The 27,239-nt window shown below is 44.5% G+C and overlaps 1 protein-coding gene across 1 annotated transcript in view; it reads left to right on the forward strand.

Moving 5' to 3' along the window:
- Positions 1-27,239, forward strand: part of LOC137353596 (glycogen [starch] synthase, muscle-like) — a 373,978-nt gene that overhangs the window by 28,831 nt on the left and 317,908 nt on the right. The window contains exon 11 of the mRNA XM_068019956.1: positions 462-650. Within this exon, the coding sequence (XP_067876057.1) occupies positions 462-650 (189 nt within the window). The remainder of the gene's footprint in view (positions 1-461; positions 651-27,239) is intronic.

Here is a 27,239-nt window from a genome sequence, read left to right on the forward strand (position 1 = left end):
CAGTGTTACGGTGCAGACAAGTGGCCAAATGGTGAACAGGAAGGCAAATGAAGTGCTATGTTTCAGTCAAAATTTTTTTCAATTTCTTTGAATAATTATCGACATCAACCGCATTGCTCCTGACACCTAATGACTTACTGCAACGGACCATTCGCTCCTCCCACTCTCCTCTTTGAAAATTCCCTTCTGGCCCTCCCCAGCCCATCAACCGGCTCCTCAAGGAGATAAACGGGCAGTTAATGGAGGTGAGGAGGATCCTGGCTCCCCACCCCCCTGCTCTCTCTCTCTCAAAATTTCTGGAGGTTTCTGGATCCAGAGACGCCTTCTGGGAATGCATTCGCCCCCATACTCACCCCAAAGCACTTTGAAAATCCAGCCCATGATGTATAGGACTTGATGAGATTGAATATTTAGATAGCTACGTTTTCTGCCCTGACTAACGAGCTTTCTTTCCTGTTTAGTTTGTCACTCAGTGTGAGGGGAACTGCCCGTTCATCATCACTCACTTCCACGAATGGCTGTCTGGTGTCGGTTTGATTATGTGCAGAATCCGCAAGATTCCTGTAGCCACAATCTTTACGACTCATGCTACGTTATTGGGACGCTATCTCTGTGCTGGAAACGTCGATTTCTACAACAACCTTGCACATGTGGGTAAACATGTTCCTAGTTCATTCAGTTAGGAGTATCTCCAAACTTTCCCAAATATCCTTAGGCATGCAATGCCTCTTCAGTAAAAGTGGTTATAAGTGAAAAAATATAGAAGTTGTAGCACAGGACAATGTCACTTGGCACTTTGTTGCCTGCACTGAACTTGGGGTCCTCTCAAGGCCTGATTTTTACGGTCCCATTTTTTCTGCTTTGTCCAATGCACTTTTATATTCTTTAAGTAGTTATTCAGTACCTTTTTAATGCTGTAATCAATCACCACTTGTGGCAAAAAATTGCATGTTCCAATAATATTTCATTGTAAACGGTTCTCCAATTCATAGGAACAGGAAGAGGCCTTTTAGCTCCTCGAGCCTGTTCCACCATTCGTTAAGATCATGGCTGAACTTTTTTTTTAATTTGTTCGTGGGATGTGGGTGTCACTGGCGAGGCCAACATTTATTTTCCATCCCTAATTTCCCTTGAGAAAGTGGTGGTGAACTGCCTTTTATAAGCGCTGCAGTCCTTAGGGTGTAGGTACACCAACAGTGCTGTTCGAAAGGAAGTTACAGGATTTTGACCCGGCAACAGTGAAGGAACAGCTATATAGTTCCAAGTCATGATGGTGTGTGGCTTGGAGGGGAACTTGCAGGTGATGGTGTTCGCATATATCTGCCCTCCTTCCAGGTGGTAGAGGTCGCAGGTTTGGAAGCTGCTGTCAAAGGAGGCTTGGCAAGTTGCTGCAGTGCATCTTGTAGATGATACACACTGCTGCCACTGTCTGTCGGTGGTGAAGAGAGTCAACGTTGAAGGTGGTGGATGATGTGCCAGTCAAGCGGGTTGCTTTGTCCTGGGGTGTCGAGCTTCTTGAGTGTTGTTGGAGCTGCACTCATCTAGGCAAGTGGAGAGTATTCCATCACACTCCTGACTTGTGCCTTGATGCATTTGGACAGGATCTAGGGAGACAGGAGGTGGGTTGCTTGTCGCAGAATTCCAAGCCTCTGACCTGCTCTTGTAGCCACAGTATTTATGTAGCTGGTCCAGTTCATTTTCTGGTAAATGGTAACCTCCAGGATGTTGATTGTGGGGGATTCAGCGATGGTAATGCCATTGAACATTAAGGGGAGATGGTCATTGCCTGGCACTTGTGTGGCATGAAATGTTACTTGCCACTTATCAACCCAAGCCTGGATGTTGATCTTTGCCCCATATCCCTTCATACTTTTGGCTAACAAAAATCTATCAATCTCTGTTTTGTAATTAACAATTGATCTGGTATCAATTTAATTTTGTGGAAGAGCGTTCTTCACACTAAGAACTGTTTTCAAAACTAAACAAAAAGTGAGTAGAATAAGTCAGAAATTGTTCTCTAGGCAGCACAAGTAATGTGAAAATTGAAAGATGTAAATTGATTAAACAAGGAGAGAGAAATAAGAAACATGTGACTAAGACGTTAGGTCAAAAAGACAGATTAGGATGTGTGCCCCAAATAAGCATTCTTAGTTTATCCTGTTTCTCAGAATTGATTGTCACTTAGAAAGGCACGGATTAATCAAGGATAGTCTGTATGGATTTGTTAAGGGAATATCGTGCCTGACTAACTTGATTGAATTTTTTGAAGAAGTAATAAGGAGGATTGATGAGAGTAGTGCAGAGGGATGTGGTTTAAATGGCTTTTGACAAGGCTTTTGACAGGGTCCCACATGGCAGACTGGTTTAAAAAAGAAATAAAAACCCATGGGATCCCGGGAAATGTAGTACGCTGGATACAAAATTGGCTCAGTGGCAGGAAATAAAGGGTAATTGTTGACGGGTGTTTTTGTGACTGGAAGGCTGTTTTCAGCCTTGTTCCACAGGGCTCAGTACTGGGTATCCTGCTTTTTGTGGTGTATATTAATGATTTGGACGTAGATGTAGGGGACATGATCAAGAAGTTTGCAGATGACATAAAAATTGGCCATGTGGTAGATAGCGAAGAGGATAACTGTATGCTGCAGGAAGATATCGATGGTCTGGTCAGGTGGGCAGTAAAGTGGCAAATAGAATTCAACCTGGAGAAGTGTGAGGTGATGCATTTGGGGCAGTCTAACAAGGCAAAGGAATACACGATTAAGAGGCGAATAGTGAGAGATGTAGAGGAAGTGAGGGACCTTGGAGTGAATGTCCACAGATCCCTGAAGGTAGCAGGATAGGTCAATAAGGTGGTTAAGAAGGCATATAGAATCCTTTCCTTTATTAGCCGAGGTATAGAAGCAGGGAGGTTATGCTGGAACTATATAACTCATTGGTTAGGTCACAACTTGCGTACTATGTACAGTTCTGGTCACCTCACTACAGAAAGGATGTAATTGTACAGAGGAGATATACGAGGATGTTACTGGGACTGGAAAAATGCAGCTATGAGGAAAAATTGGACAGGTTGGAGTTGTTCTCCTTGGAACAGAAGAGGCTGAGGGGAGATTTGATTGAGGTGTACAAAATTGTGAGGGGCCTGGATAGAGTGAATGTGAAGGGCCTATTTACCTTGGCAGAGAGGTCAGTGACTAGGGGGCATAGATTTAAAGTGATTGGCAGAAGGATTAGAGGGGAGATGAGGAAAAGTTTTTTTCACCCAGAGGGTAGTGGGGGTCTGGAACTCACTGCCTGAAAGGGTAGTTGAGGCAGAAACCCCCAACTCATATAAAAGACATCTGGAGATGCACCTCAAGTGCCATAACCTGCAGGGCTACGGACCAAAGGCTGGAAAGTGGGATTAGGCTGGGTGGCTCGTTTGGCCGGCACAGTCACAATGGGCCAAGTGGCCTCTTTCTGTGCTGTACACTTCCTATGATTCTACAATTCTTCATACAAATGAATGGATTATAAGGAATAAGTTGAATGAATTTCAGTTGCAAATTCAACGTGGAGGATGTGATATGATAGCTATTACTGAGACATGGCTGCAAGACAGTCAGGGCTGGGAACTAAATATACCAGGTTATAAGGTCTACAGGAAAGATATGGAAAATGGTAGAGGGGGAGGAGTAGCCTTAGTGATGAAGGATAAAATCACTTCTATGGTAAGAGAGAATTTAATGAGAGGTAAGCAGTCAGTGGAGTCTTTATGTGTAGGATTAAGAAATAGAAAAGATTTAAGACTGTAGTGGGTGTTTTATATAGACCCCCTGGTAACAGCTGTGAAGTGTTAGATTGCACATGTGCAAAGGTTAATCAAGCATGTAGTAAAGGTAGAGTGGTTTTAATGGGGATTTTAACTTATACTGCACTGGGACAAGCAGAGTAGTAGATAGCAGAGGTAGTGAATTTCTTGACTGTGTCTGGGATAGTTTGTTGCAACAGTATATCTTGGAGCCAACAAGGTTGAATTCCAAATTAGATTTAGTAACAGTCTAATGGTTCTAGATCAATTTTAAAATTGATAGATGTTTGCTAGCCATAGGTATGAAGGGTTATGGGGGCAAAGACAGATATATGGAGTTAGGTCGCGATCAGCCATGATCTCACTGAATGGCAGAACAGGCTCGAGAGGCTAAATGGCCTACTCCTGCTTTTATGTTCCTGTGGTGTATGAATATTTTATCTATAGTGATCATAATATGATCACATTCAATGTAATGTTTAAAAAGGAGAAATATGAAACCGCTACTAAGATTCTAGATTTAGGTAAGGCTGACGTCAATGGGGTGAATCTGAGACTGTCCGTAGTAAGTCTGTTAATGGGTATAATGACAGAAGGTCAGTGGGAGGTGTTCAAAAATAATTTAACGTGATGCAGAACCAAGTGTAAACCCTCAAGACAAGAACGCTACTTGCTTTAAAAAAAAAACTGCCATGGACGACTAAAGAGGTAAGAGGTGTTAAGACTGAGGTGGGAGGAGTGCATTGTTTTTCTAGTTCCACTTCTCCACAGGTCACAACATATATTTAAAGTTTTTCCCAGTTACTGATACAGTCAATCATAGACCTTTTTTATCCCAGAATAAAATGTACTAACCAGTTTTCTTTAATAAACAAAACAATTATCAGTTTATTATAAAACAAGTCATAACCACTAATGAAGCAAAGTATTAACACATATTGAAATATGAACATTCCCTTTTTACCTTAGCCCCTCACATACACACACTGGTTAACTGAAAAAATATAAATTTTTTTCTTAGAGCTTTATTACAAGAAAAAACAGGCAAAAAAGAGTATGTTGGCCAAATACTTGCTAATTCATGAAGAAAAAAAGAGAAGATATGGAAAGATGTCAGATGTCTTTTTTTCCAATTTGGCGTCCCAAATACGTGTAGACATTTGTCACTGGGATCTTCCTAGAACCGTTCTTTTCAGGCGGTGTTGAAGATCAGTTTGGGCAGGCTTTCCAGGAGAAATGCAGCAACAGGGGTTTTCAGGCTGGCCTTGTAGAAGGAATGGGGCAATAATTTCAGTCAGTTTCTTTCACTTGCTTCTCAGGGCTTCTTATGGTTGCTAAATTTGCTGATGACACAAAGATCGGTAGGAAAGTGAGCTGTGAAGAGGACATAAGGAGGCTACAAAGGGATGTGGATAGGTTAAGTGAGTGGGCAAAGATCTGGCAAACGGAGTATAATGTGGAAAAATATGTAATTGTCCATTTTGGCAGGAAGAATAAAAAAAGAAGCACATTATCTAAATGGTGAGAGATTGCAGAGCTCTAAGATGCAGAGGGATCTGGGTGTCCTGGTGCATGAATTGCAAAGGGTTAGTATGCAGGTACAACAAGTAATTAGGAAAGCTAATAGAATGTTATTTATTACGAGGGGAATTGAATACAAAAGTAGGGAGGTTATGCTTCAGTTATACAGGGCATTGGTGAGACCACATCTGGAGTACTGTGTACAGTATTGGTCTCCTTATTTAAGGAAGGATGTAAATGTGTTGGAAACAGTTGATAGAAGGTTTACTAGACTAATACCTGGAATGGGTGGGTTGTCTTATGAGGAAGTGCTGGACAGGCTAGGCTTGTATCTGCTGGAGTTTAGAAGAGTAAGAGGCTACTTGATTGAAACATATAAGATTCTGATGGGTCTTGACAGGGTGGATGTGGAAAGGATGTTTCCCTTCGTGGGAGAATCTAGGACTAGGGGTCACTAATAATAAGAGGTCGCCCATTTAAGACAGAGATGAGATTTTTTTCTGTCAAATGGTCGTGAGTCTTTGGAACTCTCTTCCTCAAAAGGCAGCGGAAGCAGAGTCTTTGAATATCTTTAAAGCAGAGGTAGATAGAGTCTTGATAAGGGGGGGGGGGTGAAAGGTTATTGGAGGTACGGGAGAATGTGGAATTGAGATTACAATCAGATCAGCCATAATCTTGTTAAATGGCAGAGCAGGCTTGAGGGGCTAAGTGACAAAACCATAAACGTCTCAGGAGTCAAGTCTCCTGACCGCCTATAAATCTTGACCTGTCACTTCTCTGTAAACATCTTCCCCAAGTCAAAAAAGCCCCCCTTCTGGGTATTTATCTGAAAACAGGTGCCTACCACTAACTGTTTACTAGCCAAGTCCAACAGACCTTCTGATGACCTCTTTAAAAAAAAAGACTAAGTCCAGAACACAAGTTCTCAAAATCTAACGAACAAAATGGAAGCACTTGCTACAGAGGCAACAAAAAACTAACAGCATACAAAAATGCTAAAAAAGCACAGACCCTGACCAATGGGAAAGGCACTAAGAACAGCAAAGGGTGACAAATCAAATAGTAAGAGGTACAATAAGGGAATATGAAAACAAACCCCAAGGGCATCAAAATAAACATAAAAACATTTTACAGTTATATTAGGAAAAAGAGTGGTCAGGAGCAATGTGGACCCCTTGACAAGTAGTAGGGGCGTGGAACGCCCTGCCTGCAACAGTAGTAGACTCGCCAACCTTAAGGGCATTTAAGTGGTCATTGGATAGACATATGGATGAAAATGGAATAGTGTAGGTCAGATGGTTTCACAGGTCAGTGCAACATCGAGGGCCGAAGGCCCTGTACTGCGCTGTAATGTTCTAAATCTTCTAACTGATAACGGTGATATTGTCAATAACAAAAAGGAACCAGTGAACATGTTGAAAAATTATTTTGTCAGTATTTACAGTAGGGGAAGAAGTCCGCAGGCCAGAAATCCCAAGGAAACTAATATTGAATCAGGGATGGAGACTCACCAAAATTAACACGCAAAATAACAGTAATGAAGAAAATAATGGCACTAAAGAGTGACAAATCCTTAAGACAAGGTGGTTTCCATCCTAGGGTTTTAAAGGGAGTAGGTGAGAACATTGCAGATGCCCTAACTATAATCTGACAAAGTTCTCTTGATTCAGGAGCAATTCTTTTAGATTGGAAAAGTGTGCAAGTTGCTCAGCTGTTTAAGAAAGATGGGAGAGGAAACCCAGGAAATTATAGACCAGTCAGCTTAACTTCTGAAGTCATGAAATTACTAGAGTTCATAATTAAGGATAGGGTGAATGAACACCTTAAAAAATTTCAGCTAATCAGAGAAAACCAATTTGGATTTGTATAGGGTAAGTCATGCCTGCCGAACTTGTTTTGAAGAGGTGACTAAAGTAGTGGATAGAGGAATGCCTATGGTTGGCACTGGATCAAAAACCTGGAACTCCTTCCCAATAGCATTGTTGGTGGGTGTACCTGCACCAGATGGACTGCAGTGGCTCAAGAAGGTCATCACCTTCTCAAGGGCAAATAGGGATGGGCAAAAAATGTATCCCGACTTCCAGAGGCATTTGATAAAGTCACTCATGAGATACTGTTAGTTAAAGTTGAATCCCATTGAATTGAAGGCAAATTATTTACCAGGTTAGGAAACTGCCTCAGCCACAGGAGGCAGAGTAGGGATAATGAGCAGGTCCTCTAATTGGTAGAATGTGACTAGTGGTGTCCTGTAAGACTGTTGGAGCCTCAACTAATAACAATTATTAATGTCTTAGGCAATGGGATAGAAGCCAGATTTGCCTGTGGCACAAAGATAGACAGCATTGTTAAGCTGTGTAGGTGGAAGCATGAAATTAAAAAGGGATATTGCTGGATTAAGTGAATGGGCAAAACAGTTTTCAATAAGTTTCCAAGATATTAAGGGGAACAGAGAGGATAGATAGAGAGAAACTATTTCTGCTGCTTGGGGAGTCCAGGACAAGGGGGCATAATCTAAAAGTTAGAGACAGACTTTTTTCATTGGTGAAGTTAGGAAACACTTCTGTTCACAAAGGGTTTGGAATCTACTTCCACAAAGGGCAATTGATGACTGATCAATAGTTAAGGTTAAATCTGAGATTTTGTTAACCAAAGGTATTAAAGGATTTGGGGCAAAGTTGGGTATATGGATTTAGGTGGCGGATCAGTGTCCTGCTCGGCCCCCACCTGCCGAGAATGAGGCACATCAATTTTGTCATTAACATTAATTTTTAACTTGTTGGAGCGAGGAAATGACTTGTTAAACAGATCAGCCATGGCTGGAAAAAAAACATTTACATAATAACAGGCATCGAAGGTGAGGAAGTGCATTCCAGAGCCTGCTAAGGAGGATACAATCTGCAAGGGCCAGGACTGGTTAGACCGGCTGGTCACATGACTAACTGGCTGTTCCAGGGTTTTCTTTTGAACTGGCCTCAGAGTTTGAACTTAGACTGTTTGCTTCTCTGAATCCACTGAAGACACATGAACCCAAGAGAGAAAACTCTCCTTCAGCGAACAAGGTTTAAGAAGAATACTGGGCCCCAACGAAAAGCAACAAATACCTACAATCAAGGACTCTACAGTGAGTTCGAAGAACTGTAATAAAAACTCTTCAGATATTGCCTCAAATTTTTCCACTCTATTTTTCTTCTCTTTTCTGTCTCTATTTGCATGCGTGTATCGTGTATGCATGCGAGCGTGGGCACGTCGTGTATCCGTAGGCGTCAACCGAATGAGAGTTTAAGTTTAATAAATTTCAACTTTAAATCTAAAAATCTGTTTGTGCTGGTTTCTTTGTCTTATAATTGAAAAGTGGTAAACAAGGATTCACCAAGTGTGAGGTAAAAACAGTGTGTTTAAAAATAAAACCCTGTTACAGTAAGACCAGGTGAAGGCTGAGAGACACCTTTCTCACCTGGTCATAACAGAAATTTGGGTGCTAGCATTCGAGATTGACCCACAGACAAATGAGAGAAATTGGAAGAGGGAAGCCAAATTGTTCCCAAACAAAAAAAAAAAGCAAGATTTCAATATAGGTTTTCTTGTGGTTGTGTCTGCTTGAATACTAATATGTCTGCAACTGAAGCTAGTGGCTTCCCAAGCCAGGTTGAAGTAACTTGGTATAAGTTAAAAGTACTGTCTATGGAGGAGCTGAGAAAAATGGCTGAGCAGTGTGGGATCACTGTTCGTGGCAAGGCTAGGAAGTCTGAACTCCTAAGACTAGTGGCCAACCATCTTTCCCTTGAATCTGAAGAAGCAGAAGCAGTGTTAGAAGTTGACCCCGACAGGGTATTGCCAGCAAAGATACAGTTGGAACAAAGGAATCTTGAATTAAGAGAAAGAGACAGGAGAGGGAGAAAAAAAGAGCCTTCCAGAAGGAACGTGAAGCAAAAGAAAGACAGGAGAAGGAACGAGAGAGGAGAGGGAGAGAGAGAGGGAAAGAACCTTCCAGAAAGAATGAGAAGAAAGGGAGCTAAGGTGGCTTGTGTTAACTAGAGGGGTGACAGAGTAAGCCCAGTAGAAGCGTAGCCATTATGTAGGAGCATAATTCAGGACTGGGTACAGAATTGTTAAAACTAGCTCAACTAATTCCAAGGTTCAATGAGGAGGATGTAGAAGTTTTTTGGTTCCTTTGAGAAACTGGCAAGGCAGCTAAAATGGCCAGCTGAGACCTGGCCTCTTTTATTACAAAGCAAGCTAACTGGAAAAAGCCCATGAGGTTTATTCCCTGTTGCCAGATGAGGGTTCATCAAATTATGAACTGACAAAAAATGCTATTCTCTGGGCTTATGAATTGGTACCCGAAGCCTATCGCCAAAAGTTTAGAACCCTCAAGAAGCAAGCTAATCAAACTTATCTGGAGTTTGAAAGAAGTAAGCAGCTGGCTTTTGACCAGTGGCTGAGGGCTCTTAAAGTACAGCTTAGCTACGAGAATCTGAGAGAAGTAATTCTGTTAGAGGAATTTAAACACTTTCTCCCACTCTCCATAAAGATCCATGTAGAGGAGCAACAGGTCCAGAGAGCCCAGCAAGCAGTTGTTCTGGCCAATGAGTTTGCTTTAATTTATGTCAGTTTCCCAGGGGAGAACCTTTCCTAGTCACCCCCACAACTCCGAAAAGGACCAAGGGTGGGAAGGTGATAGGAGCCCAAGCAGTCCTGGAAGAGAAAGGAAAGCATGAGACATGAGGGGGCCCCCTCCAGCCAAAAAGGAAGGTGCTGTGAGCAAGGGTGAGACCCAGAGATCTGTGTGCTTCCATTGTAATAAAGCAGGGCATTTAAAAGCTGACTGCTGGAAACTAAAGGGAAAACCTGTAGGATTAATCAGGGCACACCCACTCAGGGAAGAAGTGAACCTGATGGAAAGCACAGCAGAACAAACTGTGGCTTTAACTGCAGTAAGAGTGAGATCCAGGAAGCTTGCAGCTGCAAAGGCTGGAAAATTTAATAGGATTCTTGAAGGTTATCAGGGTTTTATGTCTGAAGGGAGAGTAACCCCATAACCCTTGAGTGGGGCAAGCAAGCCCATAGTAATTCTCAGGGACACAGGGGCCACTAGATCCCTTTTACTGGGAAAAGGCCTGACCTTTCCCCAGAGACTGCAGTGAACACCAGAATGGTGGTGAATGGTATTGGAGGGCAGTGTATGCCTGTACCTTTACACCGGGTGCATCTGGAATGTGACCTTGTTTCGGGATCGGTGACTGTAGGCATTGTCCCTAGTTTGCCTGTGGACAGGGTTGTCCTGCTCATAGGTAATAATCTGGTGGGGGTGAAGGTAGTAGACCCCCATTAGTGAAAGAAAGACCGCAGGAGGTCAGAGAAACAGGGCCATGGCAGGAGACAGCCCCCTGCAGTTTCCCTGAAGGTATAGTGGATCAGGCCATGATCAAACCAGCTCCCCCAGAGGAGACTGCATTGGCACTGCAGGCAGATGACCAGGTCTGTCTGCCCGAGACTTTCTTTGGAAAGTTAGGAGACCCAGAGAATGAATTAAATGGATTTTCCCTAGCTGAGGCTCAGCGAGCCGACCCAGTATTGTGAGAGTGAGCACAGGCTGCCCAGTCTGAAAGTGAAGCAGAGGGAGTCCCTGATTGCTACTATTTAAAGAATGAGGTACTGATGAGGAAATGGAGTTTTCCTCACAGACCTGAGGGCAAGGAGTGGACAGTAGTTCACCAGTTAGTGGTGCCACAGAGGTACCGGGGAGAAATATTAAGATGGGCCCACGAGACTACAGTGCTGTACATGCTGGTATACAAAAGACCAAAGCCCTCAAAAGATAGCAGTTTGACTGACCAAAACTCCACAAAGATGTGGTGGAGTACTGCAGGAGTTGCCACATGTGCCAGGTTGAGGGGAAACCCCAACCTACAGTGAAATCTGCACCTAAGTCCTCTACTGGTGTTAGGAGGACCCTCCAGCAGAGTGCTGGTGAACTGTAAGGGACCCCCACCAAGAACAAAAAGGGACAGGTGGGCACAAGGCTGGCAAAAGACAGGGAAGGGGAAAAGGTGACCAAGAGAGTAGGTTAAAGGAAGTCCGGGAGGAATCCCGGATGAAAACCCCTACTGTCCGGTCAGCCAATCCTGAAAAATGTGAAAAGTTAGACCCCACATCCTCCTAGGTAAATGCAAATACTAGAAGCACCTCACCAGAGTTGCTAATAGCATTTACAGGAACCTGAAAAGACAAAGAAAGACCTCTAGGGGGTAGAGAAACTGTGAGGGTAATGCCTCACCTAGTCGAAGTGCCACAGGGGAGTGCAGTAGAGTTTGCACAAATACCTGCAGGCAGGAGTGTCCTCTGGGACAAAGGGGAGATTAACAAAGAATCCTCCCCAGCAGTCAGAAAAAAGAGAGCCGCCCATCCCCCTAAAGTCAAAAGCCTTTGCATGACTCAGCAAAGCACTTAAAGAGAGTTCAGGAAAGACCTGCCCACCACTGACTCTCTTGAAAAAAAAATTCAACTCAGGGCTAATTAAACCTAACCATCTCAAAGACCCTGGGCAGCCATGGAAATGGGCAAACTGAAGAAAAACTTCCCCCAAAGAAGCACATGTTTACTGGGATGCCATAAAAGAGGGCAATTAAAGCATCACTTGCACCGAGAAAAGACGGGCTGTAATACATTTTAGGATTCATGAATGAATGGGAATGAATGAGAGAAATGCATGTTTTGTTTCTGTATCTTATATTTTCCCTCACATTTCATTCTGCTGGGTGTGGAGATGTCCTGCTTGGCCCCACCTGCCAAGAATGAGACACATCAATTTTGTCATGAACATTGATTTTTAACTGTTGTTGGAGCGAGGAAATGACTTGTTAAACAGATCAGCCATGGCTGGAAAAAAACATTTACATACTAACAGACGTTGAGGGTGAGGAAGCGCATTCCAGGGCCTGCTAAGGAGGATACAATCCACAAGGGCCAGGACTGGTTAGACCGGCTGGTCACATGATTAACTGGCTGTTCCAGGGTTTTCTTTTGAACTGGCCTCAGAGAGTTTGAACTCATAAAGACTCTTTGCTCCTGGACTGAGAAGCTCTCCCCTGTCTGCTCCCATCTCTTTCTCACAAGCCTCTGAAGACACATGAACCCAAGAGAGAAAAGTCTCCGACAGCGAACAAGGTTTAAGAAGAATACTGGGCCCCAACGAAGAGCAAGGTCTACCTATAATCAAGGACAAAGCTCGAAGAACTATAACAAAAATTCTTCAGATATTGCCCCAAACGTTTCCACTTTATTTTTCTTCTCTTTTCTGTCTCTATTTTCATGTGTGTATCGCGTATGCATGCTAGCGTGGCCACGTTGTGTATCCATAGACGTCAATCGAATTGGAGTTTAAGTTCAAGTTTAATAAATTTCAACTTTCACCAAGGGGGAGATAAAAACACAGTGTTTAAAAGTAAAACCCTGTTATGGTAAGACCAGGTGAAGGCTGAGAGGAACCCCTAGACACCTTTCTCACCTGGTCGGAACATCAGTCATGAGCTCATTGAATGGTGGAACAGGCTCGAGGAGCTAAATGGCCTCCTCCCGTTCCTACATTACATCCCTTCCAAAATAAGCAGTCCACAACTGCTATGTTTTGTATGGTCATTATGACTTTGTTTTTATATTCACTGCATCTCAATATAAATCCCCAAATCTCATTTGGCGTCTTAATGGCTTTAAAAAAAAAATCCGTGAACCCACATTTGTGGATTTACATGTTTGTGACTTAGACCCTTTGCTGAGTTACTACATTGACAATTTACTGTCCTTACTCTTGTTCACATAAGAACATGTAATATATTTTATGAAACAGTATCAACAATAACTTGTATTGATATAGTGACTTTAACGTCATAAAACATCTTAAGTGGCTTCACAAGAGCAATTATCATACATTGACATTTGACATGGACCCACATAAGGAGATATTAGCACAGGCGACCAAAAGTTTGATCAAAGAGGCAGGTTTTGAGGAGTGTCTTAAAGGAAAAGAGAAAGAAAGAGGTTTAAGCAGGGAATTCCAGAGCTTCGGGCCTTGGCAGCTGAAGGCACAGGCACTTATGCTGTGATGATGAAAATTGGGAATTGGAAAAATACACAAGAGTCCAGAACTGGAGGAGCTCTGAGATCTCGAAGGGTTGTAGAGAAGGAGGAGGTTACAGAGATGGAGCAGGACAAGGCCACAAAGGGATTTGAAAACAAGCATGAGAATTCTAAAATGAAGGCGTTTCCAGATCCTAGCCAATATAGGTCAGTGAGCACAGAGCTGTTAATGAGATTTGTCATGAGTTAAGATCAGAGCAGCAGAGTTTTGGATGAGCTCAGGTTTACAGAGGGTACAAGGCTGGAGCACAATTGATTAATAGAGTCTAGAAATAACAAAGGCATGGATGAGGGTTTCAACAGCAAATGAGCTGAGGCAGGGTCAGAGTGGGCAATGTTCTGAAGTAAGGAGTCGTGGTGATGAAGAGGTTATGAGGTCAGAAATAAAAACAAGAAATGCTGAAAATACTCAGCAGATCTGGCAGCATCTGAGAAGCAGAGTTAACGTTTCAGGTCAGTGACCTTACATCAGAACTGGCAAAGGTTAGAAATGCAATAGGCTTTAAGCAAATAAAGGTGTTGATAGGACAGGGTCAGAGGATAACTGACAAGAAGTTATGGAGCGAAGGCAAACGTTATGTTAATGGTGTGCTGAAAGACAAAGTGCAGAGAGGGTGTTAATGGACAGAAAAATGAACAGCCCTAGCCCAAAGCACAAACATGAAAAAAAACAGTGGGCAGGCACATGGTAAAAAAAATGAATGATGAAACAAACCAAAATAAAATAAAAAGAAAACATAACTACAAATAAAAAGAGGGCCAGTCATGCTTTGCCGTCATGCGGTCAGATACTCACCTTGGGGTCAAATACAACACCAAGGTTGCGAACGATCTCGTTCAGCCTCAGACAATACCAGGGAGTGCAATGGAGCTCATGGTTAGAGAACAGAGATTGTTGTCCGAATTTTACCCGATGTCGGAGGTGGTGGTGGTGGTGGGGTCCTGGAAAATACCTCCGGGAGAGGCCTACCACAGGCCTCGACGCAGGAAAGTCCCTGCCCCCATATTACCGGTAACAGCAAGGCCTCATGGTGGCTCCCCACTGCTTAGCCGCGACATCACAATTTACATATGTTAATACATTACAATGAATGAATTAAACACTTACCTGCCGCCGCTGTCCCACTGCCATATTCTGGTCAGTTGCCAGAACTCACACGCCTTTGGGGCAGAACACTGGTTGGGAGGGGGTAGCAGGTAATTTTTCAGGGTTGTGGAGGGGAGTGGGGAAAAGTATTGTGATTGGTCGAGGGGATGGTGGGAAGTGGTTGAAGGTAAAAGTTTGTAAACTAGGCCGGGGGAAGGTTGGGATTGCAAGGTAAGTTTATTTTGGGGGGGAGAGGGCAATTAATAAATTGTTTAGTCATTGGAGGTGCGAGAGAGGGGATTCTTCACTTTAATTTTATAGGTCCTGTAACTTTAAAAATTTAAATCAAAATGAAGGGCTAGAAGCCCTTTAAAAATGGCGTTTGAACAGTGGTGCCGGACGCTGTTCCCGGGGACGGATCACCCACATCCTCGATGTCAATGGGGGGAGGGGGGGCAGTAGGTCTCTCCCAGCCATGTAAATGAGTAATTCTCCTGTGTGCGCCCCGCCATTTTTTGAAGCTTGCTGTGAGCTGGAAAAATTCAGCCCTGTATCTTCCGCCTGTCTGCTGGTTGTCCCAGACTATGTGTATCCTCAAGTCATCTCTTTTATTTTGCCTGGCAGTTTGCGACTTAAAATTTGGTATCATTATCAAGCTTTGATATTTATCCAGCCTTTATCTCTCGATACTGTTTTTTCATATATAAAGAAGTAAAAGTGGGCCATACACCAATCCCTGGAGAATTCTGCCAGCTGCCTATTTATGAGGCATCCATTAACTGCAGCCTTTCACTGTCTCTTCCACCACATTCCCTTTTATGCCGTGATCTTGAATGTACCCAAACAATTTCTAATGGAGCACTTTCTCAAATAACTTCTGGAAATCCATGTAGACTATTTCTACCACATCTCCTTGGTTATACATTCTATTATCCTCGCTAAATATTCTATTATGTTAGTCATAGAACCCTAGAAAAGTTACAGCACAGAAAGAGACCATTCAGCACATCATGTCCGTGCCAGAACGTGACTATTCTTCAGAAATCTATCCCAGTTACATCAGTCCATTACCTTTGTAGGTATTCATTTAGAGTTATAGAGGTGTACAGTCATAGATTGGAATTTTAGGTCGGGTGGGAGGCCCCAGCCACCGGCCAAAAGATCAGGGGCAAGCCCACCTCCTCCAGGCCTGGAAGCCCTGCCAGGATTTTACGCTCCTCAGGCCCTTAATTGGCCTTGGGTGGGACTTTCGCCCCTCTAAGGCATGAAATCCTGCCTCCAAGAGTTGCTGGCCAATCGCGGGCCGGTAGCTCTCAGTCCTAGCAGTGCTACCAGGGGAGGTGGCCACTGCTGGGACTGCACCCAGGGAAAGGACCAAGAGGGATGCCGGCTCCAGAAAAAAGGTAAGCGTTTGGGGCCTCGTCGAGGACAATCGGCTGGGTCCTGGCGAGGCAAGGGGAGATTGGTTGAGGGGAGGAAGAGTGTTGTGTCGTGGTGGCAGTTGGGCTGTAATTTGGGGGGGGGGGGGTGGCTCCATGGGGCACAGGGTGCCCAATCAGAAGGGCCTCCCCTTAACCCGTAAGGAGGCCGCCAGGTTTTACTTGGTTGCCTGCTGGAGGGTCTGAGCCAGCCACCCAGCAGCAGCAGTGGGAGGAGGCCCTAAGTGGCAGTTCATTGGCCTGGGGCAGACAGGCCTTTTCTTGCCGCTGCTACCATGCATAAAATTGCTGGAGGGGCGGGAAGCTGTCGGGAACGCTCCCCTGCCTCCCACTCAGTTTTATTACCTCCCCCCCCGACCCCCCATCAGCCCATTCCTGTGAATAAAGGGGGTGGGGTATAGAGTCAGGCCATAGAGTCATTACGGCACAGAAGAAGGCCATTTGTCCCATTGAGTACATACTGGTTCTCTGTAGAGCAATCCAGTCAATCTCATTTCCCCACTTTATCCCAGTAACCCTACAAGTTTATTTCCCTGAACTGAGAATCCAATTTCCTTTAGAAATCGTTCATTGTCTCTGTTTCCACCACCCTCGTGGGCAGCGAGTTCCAGGTCATTACCACTCCTTGTGTAAAAAAGTTCTTCCTCACTTCCCCCCATGCATCTCTTGCCCAAAACCTTAAATCTGTGTCCCCTAGTCCTGGTATCATTAGCTAATGGCTTTTCAAAACCTGTCATAATCTTGTACACCTCCATCAAACCTCCCGTCAATCTCCCGTTGCTCCATGGAGAACAACCTCAGCTTTTTCAACATAACCTTGCAGCTAAAATGCCTCATCCCTGGAACCATTCTGGTAAATCTCCTCTGCACCCTCACATCCTTCCTGAAGTGTGGTGACCAGAATTGGATGCAATACTCCAGTTGGGGCCAAACAGAGCTTTCAGCATAACTTCCCTGCTTTTTACTCAATACCTCTATCTATGAAGCCCAAGATCCTATATTACTCTTTCAGTATGTTCTGTCACCTTCAAAGATCTGTGCACATGAATCCCAGGTCCTTCTGTTCTCTAGAACTATACCATTATATTTACATTGCTTTTCCGTATCCCTTCTGCCAAAATGCATCACCTTACACTTGTCAGTATTAAATTCCATTTGCCACTTGCCTGCCCATTCTGCTGGCGTATCTATGTCCAGTTGCAGTCAATTGGTATTATCTTCACTGCCACACCTCCAAGTTTGGAAAATTTTGGAATTTTACTCTGTATTCCTATTTCCAAGTCACTTATATATCAAAAAAAGGCCATGGTCCTAGCACTGACCCTTGTGGAACACTACTGTCTACCATCCTCCAGTCTGAAAAACAATCATTTACCACAACTCGCTGTTTTCTGTCCTTCAGCCCATTTTTTTTATCCAGGCTGACACTGACCCTTCCACATACGAACATATGAATTAGGAGCAGGCGTAGGCCACTCGGCCCTTCGAGCCCATTCAGCCCATTCAATAAGTTCATGGCTGATCTGATTATTCCACATTACCACCTACCCCCAATAACCTTTCACCCCCTTGCTTATCAACAATCTATCTACCTCTGCCTTAAAAATATTCAAAGACTCTGCTTCCACTGCTTTTTGAGGAAGAGAATTCCAAAGACTCACACCCTTCTGAGAGAAGAAATTTCTCCTCATTTCTACCTTAAATGGGTGACCGCTTATTTTTAAACAGTAACCCCGAGTTCTGGATTCTCCCACAAGAAGAAACATCCTTTCCACATGCACCCTGTCAAGACCCCTCAGGATCTTGTATGTTTCAATCAAGTCACCTCTTACTCTTCTAAATTCCAGCGGATACAAGCCTAGCCTGTCCAATCTTTCCCCATAAGACAGCCCGCCCATTCCAGGTATTAGACTCTGTTCTGCCTCCAACGCATTTACATCCTTCCTTAAATAAGGAGACCAGTACTGTACACAGTACTCCAGATGTGGTCTCACCAATGCCCTGTATAACTGAAGCATAATTTCTCTACTTCTGTATTCAATTCCCCTCGTGATAAATGATAACATTCTATTAGCTTTCCTAATTACGTGCTGTACCTGCATACTAACCTTTTGCAATTCATGCACTCGCACACCCAGATCCCTCTGCATCTCAGAGCTCTGCAATCTCTCACCATTTAGATAATATGCTTTTTTATTTTTCTGCCAAAGTGGACAATTTCACACGTTCTCACATTATACTCCATTTGCCAGGTCTTTGCCCACTCACTTAACCCAAATAACCCTTTGTAGCCTCCTTATATCCTCTTTACAAGTTACTTTCCTACCGATCTTTGGTGATATCAGCAAATTTAGCAACCATACCTTCAGTCCCTTCATCTAAGTCATTGATATAAATTGTAAAATGTTGAGGCCCCAGCACTGATCCCTGTGGCACACCACTTGTTACATTTTACCAACCAGAAAATGACCCATTTATGCCTACTCTCTGTTTCCTGTTAGCTAGCCAATCTTCTGTCCATGCCAATACCCCCTACACCATGAGCTTTTATTTTCTGCAATAACCTTTGATGTGGCACCTTATCAAATACTTTCTGGAAATCTAAGTACAATACATCCACCGGTTCCCCTTTATTCACAGAACATGTAACTCCCTCAAAAAACTCCAATAAATTGGTTAAACATGATTTCCCTTTCACAAAACCACGTTGACTCTGCCTGATTACCTTCAATTTTTCTAAATGCCTTACTATAACGTCTTTAATAATAGTTTCTAACATTTTCCCTAAGACAGATGTTAAGCTAACTGGCCTGTAGTTTCCTGCTTTCTGTCTCCCTCAATTGTTGAATAAAGGTGTTACATTCGCTATTTTCCAATCTAACGGAACCTTCCCCGAATCGAGGGAATTTTGGAAAATTTAAACTAACGGATGAACTATCTCACGAGCCACTTCTTTTAAGACCCTAGGGTGAAGTCCAGCAGGACCCGGGCACTTGTCAGCCCGCAGCTCCAACTATTTGTTCAGTACCACTTCCCTGGTGATTGTAATTTTCTTGAGTTCCTCCCTTCCTTCCATTTCCTGACTTACATCTAATCAATAGTGAAGACTGATGCAAAATATCTGTTGAATTCAACTGCCATCTCCTTATTATCCATTATTAATTCCCCAGACTCACTTTCTATCGGACTTTGTTAACTTTTCTTTTTTAAGTATCTATAGAAACTCTTACTGTCTGTCTTTATATTTCTAGCCAGCTTTCTCTCGTACTCTAATTTTACCTTCCTTATCAATCTTTTTAGTCATTCTTTGCTGTTTTTTATATTCTGTCCAATCTGCTGACCTGCCTCCCATCTTTGTGCAATTATAGGCTTTTTCTTTAAGTTTGATACTATCTTTAACTGTTTTAGTTAACCACGGATGGTGGGTCCCACCCTTGGAATTTTTCTTTCTCGTTGAAATGCATTCCATGAGCCTCAGTTTTGTTAACCAGCCTTTTATGTGGCACTTTGATAAATGTTTTCTTAAAATCCATACAAACAACATCCATTGCATTCATCAAAAAATTCAGTTAGACTAGTCAAACACGACCTGCCTTTTACAAATCCATCCTGGCTATCCTTAAATAACCTCACACTGCTCCAAGAGCCTGTTGATTTTTTTTTTCCTGATTATTGTTTCCAAAATCTTACCCACCACTGATATTAAACTGATCGATCTGTAGTTACCCGCACAGTCCTTACACTCTTTCTTGAATAAGGGTGTCATATTTGCCACCCTCCAATCCTCTGGCACCTCCCCCATATCTGGGGATTACGGCAAGTCCTTCCACTATCTCCATCCCCACTTCCTTTAGCAACCTGGGATACAAGCCATCCTGATCAGGAGACTCCAAGCATAGTTTCCAGTATATCCTTCCTATCAATTCTCAACCCAACCATTACCTCCACCATCTTCACTTCTACTGATATTTTGTCAGCATCCTGTTAGGAAACAATGATACAAAGTACTCATTAAATATTCTAGCCTTGCCTTGTGCTTCGAAGCATATATTGCTCCCTTGGTCCCGAATAGGACCTACCCTGCCTCTTACTATCCGCATACTATTTACATGACAGTAGAAGATTTTTGGGTTCCCTTTTGTTACGAGCTCAGAGGACACCAGTCTGGTGTGTACTGAGTCTTTATTGAAACTAACAGTAAAGGCTGCCCCCAGTCAGAGTGCCTCGCGGTAGAGGTCACATGACTACAGCAAGCCAGGAGGCACATTGGTACAGTATATATATATGTATAAATATTTATAAGTATGTGAAGGGCAAGAGGAAAACCAGGGAAAGAGTAGGGCCCATTAGGGACCAAAGTGGCAATGTGTGTGTGGAGCCAGAGGACGAAGGTGAAGTTATAAATAATTACTTTTCATCTGTGTTCACTATGGAGAAGGACGGTGCAGGGAGGGAGATTGTGATATACTTGAACAAATTAGCATTGAAAGGGAGGGGGTATTAGCGGTTTTAGTGGGCTTAAAAGTGGATAAATCCCCAGGCCCAGATGAGATGTATCCCAGGCTGTTATGTGAGGCAAGGGAGGTGATAGCAGGGGCTCTGACACAAATTTTCAAATCTTCTCTGGCCACAAGAGAGGTACCAGAGGACTGGAGGACAGCGAATGTGGTACCATTATTCAAGAAGGGTAGTAGGGATAAAACCAGGTAATTACAGGCCAGTGAGTCTAACATCAGTGGTAGGGAAACTATTGGAAAAAGTTCTGAGGGACAGGATTAATCTCCACTTGGAGAGGCAGGGATTAATCAGAGATAGTCAGCATGGCTTTGTCAAGGAGAGATCATGTCTAACAAATTTGATTACATTTTTCGAGGAGGTGACTAGATGTGTAGATGAGGGTAAAGCAGTTGATGTAGTCTACATGGACTTCCGTAAGGCATTTAATAAGGTCCCGCATGGGAGATTGGTTAAGGTGGTAAGAGCCCTTGGGATTCAGGGCAATTTTGCAAATTGGATCCAAAATTGGCTTAGTGGCAGGAGGCAGAGGGTGATGGTCGAGGGTTGTTTTTGCAGTTGGAAGCCTGTGACCAGTGGTGTACTAAAGGGATCGGTGCTGGGACCCTTGCTGTTTGTAGTGTACATAAGTGATTTAGACGTGAATATAGGAGGTATGATCAGTAAGTTCGCAGATGACATGAAAATTGGTGGTGTCATAAATAGTGAGCAGGAAGCCTTAGACTACAGGACGATATAGATGGGCTGGTAAGAGGTGGACCCTGTCGACCCTGCAAATTCCTCCTTACTGACATCTGGGGGCTTGTGCCAAAGTTGGGAGAGCTGTCCCACAGACTAGTAAAGCAACAGCCTGACATAGTCATACTCACGGAATCATACTTTACAATGTCCCAGACACTGTCATCACCATCCCCGGGTATGTCCTGTACCACCGGCAGGACAGACCCAGCAGAGGTGGCGGCACAGTGGTCGGGAGGGAGTTGCCCTTGGAGTCCTCAACATCGACTCTGGACCCCATGATGTCTCATGGCATCAGGTCGAACATGGACAAAGAAACCTCCTGCTGATTACCACTTACCGCCCTCCCTCAGCTGATGACTCAGTACTCCTCCATGTCGAACAGCACTTGGAGGAAGCGCTGAGGGTGGTGAGGGCACAAAATGTACTCTGGGTGAGGGACTTCAATGTCCATCACCAAGAGTGGTTTGGTAGCACCACTACTGACCGAGCTGGCTGAGCCCAAAAGGACATATCTGCTAGACTGGGTATGCCGCAGGTGGCGAGGGAACCAACAAGAGGGAAAAATATACTTGACCTACTCCTCACCCATCTGCCTGCTGCAGATGCATCTGTCCATGACAGTATTGGTAGGAGTGACCACCGCACAGTCCTTGTGGAGACGAAGTCCCGCCTTCACATTGAGGATACCGTCCATCATTTTGTGTGGCACTGTCACTAAGCTAAATGGGATAGATTTCGAACAGATCTAGCAATTCAAAACTGGGCAGTCATGAGGCGCTGTGGGCCATCAGCAGCAGCAGAATTGTACTCAACCACAATCTGTAACCTCATGGCCCAGCATATCCCCCACTCTACCATTACCATCAAGCCAGGAGACCAACCCTGGTTCAATGAAGAGTGCAGGAGGGCATGACAGGAGCAGCACCAGGCATACCTCAAAATGAGGTGTCAACCTGGTGAAGCTACAACACAGGACAATCTGCGTGCCAAACTGCGTAAGCAGCATGCGACAGACAGAACTAAGCGATCCCATAACCAACGGATCAGATCTAAGCTCTGCATTCCTGCCACATCCAGCTGTGAATGGTGGTGGACAACCAACTGGAGAGGTGGCTCCACAAATATCCCTATCCTCAATGATGGGGGAGCCCAGCACATCAGTGTGAAAGATAAGACTGAAGCATTTGCAACAATCTTCAGCCAAAAGTGCCGAGTTGATGATCCATCTCGGCCCCCTACTGAGTTCCCCAGCATTACAGATGCCAGACTTCATCCAATTCGATTCACTCCGCGTGATATCAAGAAATGACTGAAGGCACTGGATACTGCAAAGGCTATGGGCCCCGACAATATTCCGGCAATAGTACTGAAGACCTGTGCTCCAGAACGTGCTGCGCCCCTGGCCGAGCTGTTCCAGTACAGCTACAACACTGGCATCTACCCTGCAATGTGGAAAGTTGCCCAGGTCTGACCTGTACACAAAAAGCAGGACAAGTCCAACCCGGCCAATTACCGCCCCATCAGTCTATTCTCAATCATCAGTAAAATGAAGGAAGGTGTCATTAACAGTGCCATCAAGCTGCACTCGCTTAGCAATAACCTGCTCAGTGATACTCAGCTTGGGTTCCGTCAGGTAAAGGCCTGCTCAGGTCAGGAAAAAAAAACCTGACCCGAACCTGACAAAACCACATCGGACCCGAGCCCGACCCGGCCCGAGTCCTTCCATTTTTTCCTGCGCCTGACCCAACCCGAGCCCAACCCAACCACCGGAACGTTCACTTTACCTACCTTCCGATTCCGAATCCGTTTTTCACTTTTTCAGTACTATAATGAATGTGTTTAGACTAGAATCCTGACAGTGATCATTTTATATTTTTTATATAAATACTGTATATTTTATAATAATTAACCACTCCTGGTCTCTGCATCTCGGCTGCTCACTGGATAAACTTGCAGCAAGTATTTCAACCTGTAAAGCAGGAGTCTAGGTAATGTATAATGATATTTTCGGAGCCTTCGGGCAATTGCTGTATTTATTTTAAGCAATACAGATACTGGTACAGTGTGGCACAACCTGTCTGGGTACAACTCCATGGGGTTCTGTGTAATTCGTGACCAAACAATCACTGATGTCGTGGTTCCTATCTTCATCTTTTTAAACAACCTTTCAAGTCCAAATAATGCTGTCTGTGCCCGACTTGGACCCTGCCCGACCCGACCCGAGCCCAAAGGCCGGACCCGGAAGAGCGACCCGATCCGACCCGGACCCAGCCTGACCTTAGATTGTGACCTCTGGCCCTGGACTCCCCCACCATCGGGAACATCCTTCCTGCATCTAGTCTGTCCAGTCCTGTTAGAATTTTGTAGGTTTCTATGAGATCCCCCCTCATTCTTCTAAACTCTAGTGAATACAAGCCTAATCGACCCAATCTCTCTTCATATGTCAGTCCTGCCATCCCAGGAATCAGTCTGGTGAACATTGGCTGCACTCCCTCGATAGGAAGAACATCCTTTCTCAGATAAGGAGACCAAAACTGCACACAATACTCAAGGTGTGATTGGTTAAAAACTTTTCGTTCCTTTTTCATTTAACTAAGTTTAAGCTTAAGATTAAAAATGGCAAGAGATCTCAGACCCATGACATGCTCCTCTTGCTCAATGTGGGAGCTCAGGGACACGGCTGATGTCCCTGACTCCTTCACGTGCAGGAAGTGTGTCCAGCTGCAGCTCTTGTTAGACCGCATGACGGCTCTGGAGCTGCGGATGGACTCACTTTGGAGCATCCGCGATGCTGAGGAGGTCGTGGATAGCACGTTTAGCGAATTGGTCACACCGGAGATTAGGATTGCTGAGGGAGAAAGGGAATGGGTGACCAAAAGGCAGAGAAAGAGCAGGAAGGCTGCGCAGGTGTCCCCTGCGGTCATCTCCCTCCACAACAGGTATACCGTTTTGGATACTGTTGAGGGAGATGGCTCACCAGGGGAAGGCAGCAGTAGCCAGGTTCATGGCACCGTGGCTGGCTCTGCTGTTCAGAAGGGCGGGAAAAAGAGTGGAAGGGCTATAGTCATAGGGGACTCGATTGTAAGGGGAGTAGATAGGCGGTTCTGTGGTCGAAAATGAGGCTCCCGAATGGTATGTTGCCTCCCAGGTGCACGGGTCAGGGATGTCTCAGATTGGCTGCAGAACATTCTGAAGGGGGAGGGTGAACAGCCAGCTGTCGTTGTGCACATAGGCACCAATGATATAGGTAAAAAACGGGATGAGGTCCTACAAGCAGAATTTAGGGAGTTAGGAGCCAAATTAAAAAGTAGGACCTCAGAGGTAGTAATCTCCGGATTGCTACCAGTGCCACGTGATAGTCAGAGTAGAAATGAAAGAATAGTCAGGATGAATGCGTGGCTTGAGAGATGGTGCAGGAGGGAGGGGTTCAGATTTTTGGGACATTGGGACCGGTTCTGGGGGAGGTTGGACGGTCTACACCTGGGCCGGACTGGAACCAATATCCTTGGGGGTGCTTTTGCTAACGCCGTTGGGGAGGGTTTAAACTAATGTGGCAGGGGGATGGGAACCTAATGAGGTCAGTGGAGAGTAAGGAGGTAGTAACTAAAGCCTGTAAGGAACTAGATAATGAAGTCAGCGTGACTAAGGGAAAGAGTAAGCAGGGAGCAGATGATGAAAGCAAAGGGACTGGTGGTCTGAGGTGTATTTGTTTTAATGCAAGAAGTGTAGTAGGTAGGGCAGATGAACTTAGGGCTTGGATTAGTACCTGGGAGTATGATGTTATTGCGATTACTGAGACTTGGTTAAGGGAAGGGCATGATTGGCAACTAAATATCCCAGGACACCGATGCTTCAGGCGGGATAGAGAGGGAGGTAAAAGGGGTGGAGGAGTTGCATTACTGGTCAAAGAGGATATCACAGCTGTGCTGAAGGAAGGCACTATGGAGGACTCGAGCTGTGAGGCAATATGGGCAGAACTCAGAAATAGGAAGGGTGCGGTAACAATGTTGGGGCTGTACTACAGGCCTCCCAACAGCGAGCGTGAGATAGAGGTACAAATATGTAAACAGATTATGGAAAGATGTAGGAGCAACAGGGTGGTGGTGATAGGAGATTTTAATTTTCCCAACATTGACTGGGATTCACTTAGTGTTAGAGGTCTAGATGGAGCAGAATTTGTAAGGAGCATACAGGAGGGTTTTCTAGAGCAGTCTGTAAATACTCCAACTCGGGAAGGGGCCATACTGGACCTGGTGTTGGGGAATGAGCCGGGCCAGGTGGTTGACGTTTCAGTAGGGGACTACTTTGGGAATAGTGATCACAATTCCGTAAGTTTTAGAATACTCATGGACAAAGACGAGAGTGGTCCTAAAGGAAGAGTGCTAAATTGGGGGAAGGCCAACTATACCAAAATTCGGCAGGAGCTGGGGAATGTCGATTGGGAGTGGCTGTTTGAAGGTAAATCCACATTTGATATGTGGGAGGCTTTTAAAGAGAGGTTGATTAGCGTGCAGGAGAGACATGTTCCTGTGAAAATGAGGGATAGAAATGGCAAGATTAGGGAACCATGGATGACAGGTGAAATTGTGAGACTAGCTAAGAGGAAAAAGGAAGCATACATAAGGTCTAGGCGGCTGAAGAAAGACGAAGCTTTGAAAGAATATCGGGAATGTAGGATCAATCTGAAACGAGAAATTAAGAGGGCTAAAAGGGGTCATGAAATTTCTTTAGCAAACAGGGTTAAGGAAAATCCCAAAGCCTTTTATTTATATACAAGGAGCAAGAGGGTAACTAGAGAAAGGATTGGCCCACTCAAGGACAAAGGAGGAAAGTTATGCGTGGAGTCAGAGAAAATGGGTGAGATTCTAAACGAGTACTTTGCATCGGTATTCACCGAGGAGAGGGACATGACGGATGTTGAGGTTAGGGACAGATGTTTGATTACTCTAGGTCAAGTCGGCATAAGGAGGGAGGAAGTGTTGGGTATTCTAAAAGGCATTAAGGTGGACAAGTCCCCAGGTCCGGATGGGATCTATCCCAGGTTACTGAGGGAAGCGAGAGAGGAAATAGCTGGGGCCTTAACAGATATCTTTGCAACATCCTTAAACACGGGTGAGGTCCCGGAGGACTGGAGAATTGCTAATGTTGTCCCCTTGTTTAAGAAGGGTAGCAGGGATAATCCAGGTAATTATAGACCGGTGAGCCTGACGTCAGTGGTAGGGAAGCTGCTGGAGAAGATACTGAGGGATAGAATCTATTCCCATTTGGAAGAAAATGGGATATCAGTGATAGGCAACATGGTTTTGTGCAGGGAAGGTCATGTCTTACCAACTTAATGGAATTCTTTGAGAAGTGACACAGTTGATTGATGAGGGAAGGGCTGTAGATGTCATATACATGGACTTCAGTAAGGCGTTTGATAAGGTTCCCCATGGTAGGCTGATGGAGAAAGTGAAGGCGCATGGGGTCCAAGGTGTACTAGCTAGATGGATAAAGAACTGGCTGGGCAACAGGAGACAGAGAGTAGCAGTGGAAGGGAGTTTCTCAAAATGGAGACGTGTGACCAGTGGTGTTCCACAGGGATCCGTGCTGGGACCACTATTGTTTGTGATATACATTAATGATTTGGAGGAAAGTATAGGTGGTCTGATTAGCAAGTTTGCAGACGACACTAAGATTGGTGGAGTAGCAGATAGTGAAGGGGACTGTCAGAGAATACAGCAGAATATAGATAGATTGGAGAGTTGGGCAGAGAAATGGCAGATGGAGTTCAATCAGGGCAAATGCGAGGTGATGCATTTTGGAAGATCCAATTCAAGAGGGAACTATACAGTAAATGGAAAAGTCCTGGGGAAAATTGATGTACAGAGAGATTTAGGTGTTCAGGTCCATTGTTCCCTGAAGGTGGCAACGCAGGTCAATAGAGTGGTCAAGAAGGCATACGGCATGCTTTCCTTCATCGGACGGGGTATTGAGTACAAGAGTTGGCAGGTCATGTTACAGTTGTATAGGA

The sequence above is a fragment of the Heterodontus francisci genome, chromosome 41 (genome assembly GCF_036365525.1).
Source record: "Heterodontus francisci isolate sHetFra1 chromosome 41, sHetFra1.hap1, whole genome shotgun sequence".
Taxonomy (NCBI): domain Eukaryota; kingdom Metazoa; phylum Chordata; class Chondrichthyes; order Heterodontiformes; family Heterodontidae; genus Heterodontus; species Heterodontus francisci.